The sequence below is a fragment of the Crocodylus porosus genome, unplaced genomic scaffold (assembly GCF_001723895.1).
Source record: "Crocodylus porosus isolate Cpor-Errol unplaced genomic scaffold, CroPor_comp1, whole genome shotgun sequence".
NCBI lineage: Eukaryota > Metazoa > Chordata > Crocodylia > Crocodylidae > Crocodylus > Crocodylus porosus.
Window position 1 is genome coordinate 91,125,805 of NW_017728931.1, and position 8,531 is coordinate 91,134,335.

The 8,531-nt window shown below is 44.6% G+C and overlaps 1 protein-coding gene across 5 annotated transcripts in view; it reads right to left on the bottom strand.

Annotated features, from left to right (window-relative positions):
• Positions 1 to 8,531, bottom strand: part of PPHLN1 (periphilin 1) — a 118,424-nt gene that overhangs the window by 100,161 nt on the left and 9,732 nt on the right. For all 5 annotated transcript variants that reach the window (XM_019543364.1, XM_019543367.1, XM_019543366.1 and 2 more), the window contains exons 2-3: positions 1,755 to 1,804; positions 69 to 160 (exon numbers count right to left, since the gene is read on the bottom strand). In XM_019543364.1, the coding sequence (XP_019398909.1) occupies positions 69 to 160; position 1,755 (93 nt within the window). In that variant the 5' untranslated portion in view covers positions 1,756 to 1,804. The remainder of the gene's footprint in view (positions 1 to 68; positions 161 to 1,754; positions 1,805 to 8,531) is intronic.

Genomic DNA, 8,531 nt, shown 5'->3' on the forward strand with positions numbered 1-8,531 from the left:
ATACCCTCAACGGGCAATTTGCTAGTAAAATATAAGCCTGATATTGAACACAGATTACATATACTTACATCAGGATGAATCCTTGGTGGAAGTCGTTCTCTTGGAAGTCTTTCATATTCATACCGTCCTTCAGACCACATTTCATCTCTCCTATATGCCACTAAAAAGTCAATTAGCCAAATACATACTTATTATCTATGAGTGAGAATCAAAAGGTAATAAACTAAAAAGTCTCTTACTTGTCCTGAGATAATATAATTTAGGGACCTACCAAATTTGCTATATTGCTAAAAACCTGCTATTCTCTCAACCTGTTTTCTCCCTCCAATTCATTCAAGCACACCTGAACTATGAGTGTCAAAACATGGTATGCAAATTCTCTTTACCAAGACTGGAAGTTTAATAGATTAGAAAAAAATTTGTTCTAATTTCTAAAGTCGTGCAGAGAATAGTTCACAAAAAAATTCACTACGGTGTCAAAACAACTCAGTAGTTGGTTCAATTATATCACAGGTGTACTCATGCGATGCCCATGATAACTGCCCCATCCAACACATGCAGCTTACAATTATCACTTGTACAAAAGGAATACAGGCACACAACAGACACTGCAACATTAAGATTACATACTTAAAATAACAGGAAATGGGGAAAAGGTAAAATTTGTTCTTTGCTGTAGTGACGTTGAATAATTCCTATATTACATTTCAATTTTCATGTAACAGCACTCTATATTGGGTGGGCAAAATGCAGCCCACCCTGGGGGCCGGATGTGGCCCACCATGCCATTCTATCCAGCCCACAGGGCCGCTAAAAAATTTAGACAATTAATATTAATCTGCCCTGGGGCTGCCTGTCATGCGGCCCTTGATTGCTTGCCGAAACTCAGTAAGGGACCCTCTGCCCAAAATCACTGCCTGCCCCTGCACTAGATTAAGCTAGTCATCTATAAAACAGTTAAAAAAAATGATACATCCCTCAGAAGGATGCTATGAAGCTTAAGTGTTTTTAATGTTTTAAGATCATAAGAAAAATGGACATTATGGGTATTTTGTTTTGTTTTTTTTAAATACAGTATGACAGGAGGTAAAAGCTCCTCCTCTTGGAAAGAAGCTACCAGGAATGTCTATCCTTAGGTTTTTATAAATGGCATCTAAAAAGAAACTGAACAATTATCATGAGGGTATGTCATAACCCAGTATTACAAAGAAGGAAACCCACAAAGTGGTGACAGTTATAAAGGAAAGAGATAAGAAAAACGACAGTTTCAAATGTATTTTAATATGGATACCCATCAATATACAAGATTAAATTAAATAAGATTTAAATAAATTAAATTAATAATTAATAAATTAAAACCAAATGGGAAAAAAATGGTTAGGGACACAAATCTTTCCTCTGTCTTCCAGTACATGTACTCTGTACATCTTTGTCAAAAACAGGAAGAAACAAAACATGCCAAAAAAAGTGAACTCATCAAGATCTGGAAGGAGACAAACTATTGGCCTAATCTCATACCAGAAAAATACCCACAACAGTTATAACTCCAGATATTTTTTTTTATTTACACATAGATTTAAAAACCTACAATCCTCTCCCCACCACCATAAAATCTAAGTTAAATAATGGACTACCAGACGTAGCCTTAGTTTGCTATACATATCTATATATAGATACATAAATAGATACACATATATAATTTTTACATATGTTTTGTAAAAAAAGTAAAAAAACACAAAAACTGTCACACTTACTTTTGTTTGTATGTTGTCAAGCAGTTTGTGAAGTCCCATTCAATGAGCACCTACAAAATAATAGTAAAAAAATCTGCATATAAATTTAAACACAACTATTTTGCTCTCTCAACTGTTTTTTTCCCATTAAGACTACCTTCTTAATCCAAGTTTTGGATGATGATTTAAGATTCTGTTTCATTTTTGCTCTCTCTCTAAACCAAGAGAATAGTTAACTATCCAAACTAGCAGCAGGAATAAACCAAGCTACTTAGAAATCTCCAATTTCAAAGACTTAATAACATCCCATGGCCAATTACTGACTTGCTTTCTAGACTTGCAATGTTTTCCTAATATCTATGCTATACATTCTAAATCTTTTATAATGCATTAAGAAAAAGATTCTCTCATGTACCACATTCTCAAAACACATTTTCACTTATACTTCCAAGAACAAGGCTCCAGAAACTTGAATAATAGCAGCTTAAAGAGCAAAATTAATAAGATCAAAAATTAAAGAATTACTCAGTGTTTTCATATATCATTAAGCAAATGGAACTAAGAACCAAGAACATGCAAACAATTGTAGCCCCCTCTCAGTGCTGCCACCGCCTGACCTGAGCGCAGCCCAGCCCAGCCCCTCACTGGGAAGAGCTCCCCTGCCCCAGCCCACAGCTGGTGCCCCCTATTCCCAAGGGACAGTATCCCCCCCCTCCCCCCCCAAGTCCATGCTGGTGCCCCTCACTCCCAACCTGCATCCCCCCGCCCCCTCAGCCCTGCCAGTGGGGGCACCCAGCTGCTCCCATCCTGTTTGGGCCAGAATGCAATGGCTGCAGCAGAGCAAGTCCAGCCCCAGCACAGGCTGGAAGGAAGAGAGGAGGAGGCCTGTGGCACCCACCCTGCCCTGGGTTAGGGCTCCTGCATCGCACCAGACAGAGCCTGGTCACCATCCCTCCTGCCCCCTGAGCAGCATCTTCCAGCTGCCCCACCCCTGCGAGTAGTAGTGGCACCAGCCCTGGTGCCACAGGCCCAGCCATGCAGCTCTCCACTCCCCTGGAAGGACCCCACTTCCCACACTGATAATAAGCATACTGATTATAAAAAGTCAAACGCTTTAGATCAATTGGACTTCCAGTAAACCCTCTCTAATGTATCAGGACCTAAAATTATACTATATTCATGTATCTGTCACGCTTCAACAAAAAAAAATAATAAAGTAAATTTTTGTCTTATACCAAGGACATATTTAATCAATGCCATTCTGACAGATACTGACTGTACTGCATTATCTAAGTAGAAGTTTGCTCTGAATTATTTTTATATGGTACTACTTGGTTGTTTACTGTAGCAGTTTAAATAGCCTTCTTGCTTTGGGTCAGTGGCAAAAGAGCTTTACACTTTCAACTAATGATGTTTCACTGTATGTGGGAGACTTATTCCACTACTATAACACAACCTGTACCTTTGTGGCCTGCTACCAAGAATCAGAGTAAAGAGATTATCACAGCAATAGGTCTTGCTCTGTGCCAGTAGAAAAAATCCAATAGAAAAAAAATATATTTCAACATCACAAAGCAGATTGGTATTGTACAGCTCCCTTAAACCTTTCAAATTTTGCAGACCTTTTATTTTTTTTGCAGAATTTGTTCTGCCAAACATTTTGAGAAGGCTGTTAACTGTTAGTCTAGCTTTCTCTTTTTTAGATAATATAAAATCAAGTGGATGAAATATCTTAGTGACAGCAGTCATTAACTTTTATAACAGTAATCCTTTGTGTACCTATTTCTTGTCCTGTTTTTTTTTCCTTAGGTATACTTTTAAACCCGGTTTATTTTGGGATATCAATGTTTTTAGAGAAAATTTTCTTCAACATGCCCATTTTCAGTTGATCAGAGTTTGACACCTTCATCTGCTTGGGATGAGTACTTTTCCAGTAAGCGCTCACAGCAACTGCAGAATTTAGGTGCAGCACAGTAGAAAAAAAGACTACGAACAGGGACAGCAAACAGCAGTTTGCAAGCAGTTCATTGAGAGCAAGAGGAGGAAAGGAAAGAGGAAGAGGAGATAGACAATAAGCCCATGCAAAGCAGCAAGTATCTGATTTGGATTCAATACAGTGATTTGAATCACTATCCTGATTTGATTCGGCCTAAATCAGATCCGAAGATTCAGCACCACTTCGGAGATTCGGCCATAGACTAAACAGGCAGCAGTCCGATGCTGGACACAGCAGCCTCAAGCTGTTAAGTCTGATGTGGAGGGCGGAAGGAGGAGGGAAGAGGCGAGGGGGGAGGGAAGAGGCGTGGGGGGGGGAGCCCCCGCAAACCAATGCCCCCACATGGGAGGGATTGAGGCTGGGGCAAGCACTGCCTAGGGAGGGGGTGGGGAGGCTCATGCTGCTGCGCTCTGCCAGTCTGGGAGCTGCTTGCATGGTAACTTGGCCAGCACCTCTCACCACTGGTCCAGGAGGGCATTAGTAGGCATGTGCCCCAGGATCTGCATGGAGCAGGCCGGACCAAGGCTGCACCAGGTGAAAGGTGGAAGGTGCTGGGAGCGGGGACTATGCCCCCCCACCATTCGCCCAGCCAGTGCGAGACTGAGCCCCTGTGCTGCCTCCGGACCAGTGGCATGCAGAGGCAGGAGCCAGCCCGGCCTCTCCACACCTCACGGATGAGCAATAGCTTCACCCCAGCAGGACATGGGGGGGGCATGTGTCACCTGAAAATTCACTGCAGCTCCGCCATAGCCGTTGCTCCTCCCCAGCCTGGAAGCACATGCCCTCCCCCACACACCCACATGCCCTGCCACCACTCACCCAGCCAGGGTGAAGCTGCTGTTCATCGGGAGGCAGTGCAGTGGCTCTAGTCTTGTGCTGGCCCTGCACTGGCTAGGTGAGCAGCAGCAGGGCATGGTTGAGGGGATGTGTCATCCAAAAACTCACTGCAGCCCCCCCATTGGACCCACTTCATCGCCTGCCCCGATCTGGAGGCACATGTCCTGCTCCCCCCACCCCATGCACTGCTACTGCTCAGCCAGCTGGGGTGAAGCCACTGCTCATCTGGAGGCAACACAGAGGCTCAGTCTCACACCAGCCTTGCACGAGCTGGGCAAGCGGCAGGGGGGGCATAGCCCCCACTCCCAGTGCTTTCCACCTTTCTCCCAGTGCAGCCCCAGCCCTGCCAGTCCTGTGCAGATCCTGGGGCACGTGCCACCACCCCACACCCTCCTGGACTGGTGACAGGAGCAGTGGTGAGAGCCACTGGACAAGGCACCACACAAGCAGGTCCCAGACCAGAGGAGCACAGCAGTGCAAGCCACCCCACCCCTTCCCTAGGCAGCGCTTGCCCCAGCCCAGGTCCCAGCCCCAAACCCTCCCTCACTGTGGGGGCATTAATCTGCCCCCCCCCCCACGCCCCTTCCCTCCCCTCTCCGCCCACAACAAACTTATCCGCTGGAGGCAGCTGTGTTCAGCGTTGAGGACTGCTGCCTGTTTAGTCTATGGCTGAATCTCCATAGCGGCACCAAAATCTAAGATGTCACAGGATTATTGGAACTCATCCGACCATCTGACTGCCTCCTTATGTTGCTTATGCACGTGGGTGACAATGATATTGCCAGGAGTGACCCTGAGCAGATCAAAAGTGACTACAGGGCTCTGGATGCAAAGGTGAAGGGAACAAGGGCTCAGGTGGTGTTCTTCAGGTAAAGGGGAAGAGCAAAAGCATCCTTGAGATCAATACATGGAAGCACAGATGGTGTCACCATCGCTTTGGCTTCTTAGACCTTGGGATGTTGTTCCCAGAACAAGAATTGCTATAAAGAGATGGGATCCACCTTATGAAGACAGAGAAGAGCACCTTCGCAGACAGACTTGCTAACCTAGTGAGGAGGGCTTTGAACTAGGCTTGCCAGGGATGGAAACCAAAGTCAAAGCAAGTGTGAAGTGGGTGACCTGAAAGAAGCACAAGTAGGAAGAGGCAACAAGGGAGCCCTTCACATCCTTCCCAAAAAACCAAGGAAACTGACTAGTTACTTCAGGTGTTTGCACACGAATGCAGAGCCTGGGAAGAACTGAAATTCCTCGCACAGTTACAGAACTATGATGCAACTGGAATAACAGAGACTTGATGGGATTGTAGCTCACATGACTGGAACACTGTTATGGATACACTGTTCAGAAAGAACAAGCAGGGAAGAAGAGGAGCTGCACTCTATGTTAAAGAGCCATATGATTACTCAGTGTTCCAGTATGAAACTGGAGACAGGCCTCTTGAAAGTTTCTGGGTTAGGGCCAGAGAGGACAACAACAAGCAGTGGTGGGTGTCTGTTACAGACAACGAGACCAGGAGGATGAGGTGGGTGAAGCTTTTTCCAAACACCTAACAGAAGTTTTCTGACCACAAGCCCTTGTTCTCATGAGGGACTTCAATCACCCTGAAATCAGCTGGCAAGGCAATAGAGAAGTGAACAGGCAATCCAAGAAGTTTTTGGAGAATGTTGTTGATAACTTCCTGGTGCGCGTGTTGGAGAGGCCACCTAGGGCCTATGCTCTTCTTGACCTGCTGCTCACAAACAGGGAAAAGTAGCAGATGGCAACTTGGGTATCATGAGATGATTGAGTTCATGATCCTGAGAAAAGACGAAGGAGAGCAGCAGCTTAAGGACCCTGGACTTCAGAGAAGCAGGCTTTGACTCGCTCAGGGAACTCCTGGGCAGGATCCCTGGGAGGCCAGTCTGAGGGAGAAAGGAGTCCAGGAGAACTGGTTGTATTTTAAAGAAACCTTACTGGGAGCACAGAAGAAACGAACCAAACTAGCAAATATGGCAGAAGACCCCCTGGGCTTAACAGGAAACTCTTTAGTACACTAAAACACAAAAAGGAACCTTAAAAGAAGTGGAAGCTTGGATAGGGAATTAGGGAGTACAAGAGCATTGCTCAGACATACAAGGATGAAATGAGGACGGCCAAAACGCAATTGGAGCTGCAACTAGCAAAGGATGCGAAGGGTAACAAGAAGGGATTCTACAAGTATTTCAGCAACAAGGGTAAGATCAGGGAAAGTTTGGGTCCGTTAATAAAACAGGGGAGGCAACCTAGTGATAGATGAGGCAGAAAAGGCTGATGTATTAAATGCCATTTTCACTTCAGTCTTCATAGTCAAAGTCAGCTCCCAGACTATGGCACATGGCAGCACATTTTGTGGAGAAAGCAAGCAGCCAGCAGTGGTGAAAAAACAGGTTAGAGACTATTGAGAAAAGCCAAAAATCCACAACTCCATAGTGCAGGATTTGATGCACCTGAGGGTGCTGAGGGAGTTAGTCAATCTGATTGCAGGCCATTACCTTTGAAAACCCGTGGTGATCGGAAGAGGTCCCGGATGACTGGAAAAACACAAATATAGTGCCCATCTTTAAGAAAGGGAAGGAGGATCCTGAGATTTACAGACCAGTCAGCATAACCTCGGTTGTTGGAAAAATCATGAAGCATGTCCCCAAGGAATCCATTCCTAAGCACTTGGAGGAAAAGGTGATCAGGAACAGACAGCCAAGGGCAAGTCATGCCTGACCAACCTGATTGCCTTCTATGCTGAGATGACTGGCTCTGTGGATGCAGGGACAGCAGTGGTCATATGCCTCGACTACAGCAAGGCTTTTGATATGATCTGCCGTAACATTCTCAAAGGTGAGGAAGTACGGGTTGGATAAATAGATTGTAAGGTGGAGAGAAAACTGGCTAGATAACTGGGCTCAGAGTTTAGTAATCAATGGCTTAATGTCCATTTGCAAGCTCATGTCAAGCAGAGTGCCCCGGGGTTGGTCCTGGGGCCAGTTTTGTTCAATATCTTCATCAACAACTTAGAAGATGGGATGGAGTGTACCTTTAGATACACTGGAGAACTGGGCTAGGATTCAGCGAGACCTTGACACATTGGAGGACTGGACCAAAAGAAAGCTCATTTACCTTGCAAACCCTGCTTCTCTCATATTGCTGACCCATCACAGCCACACCCCCACCACTTGAGTTGAATACAAACAATCCAAAGCTTTGTATTGGAGAAACCAATTATTTCAGAGAAAGCACACTGTACATCAGGCCATGTGCAATACGATGTACATGACAGCAGTTAACGTGTTACCTGGCTAATGGGCACTGAGAATACTTTTCGTATCCTGCTGGTAATACTGATCAAGACAGTTAAGCAGAGAGCCCTCTGACTCCTGGGATCTAGCAATGACATGGAAGGAGGGAGGTGGTAAAAATCAAGCTTCTAGGACCCACTCCTACACTTTCTTAAGCAAAACCCAACAATCTGCTCCAACAAAGGGGCAGATAATTTTAGGGGTGTCCCTACCTGGGGTTAGCTACCTGGGGATAAAAACTATTTGGGTTCTTATTTTAAGGATTACCTCAAAATTTGGGGTCATTCTTACCATGCCTCAAATTATGCAGCCCCCTTATTGTATCATGTTTCTAATTACGTTATGTGAAAATAAGTATTTCTTTTTGCCCAGTTTGCATGAGCCACCTTTCCATGTAACACAAGAACATTCAGTGAAAAAAAAGAAACTCTCAATCTACGTTTTCTATAGCACATATTATTTTACATACCTTCATCATGCCCCCTTCTATTCTCCTCCTTTCTAAGGTAAATCTTTTTAACTTCTCTTCATAAACCTTGGGATTCCTTTAATTCCATTCAATTCTGCAATATTCTTTTTAATGTAGGTGAACAATTGCATTCACAGTATTACCGATGATGGTGTACCATTCATTTATATTTCATAGATTTCATAGAC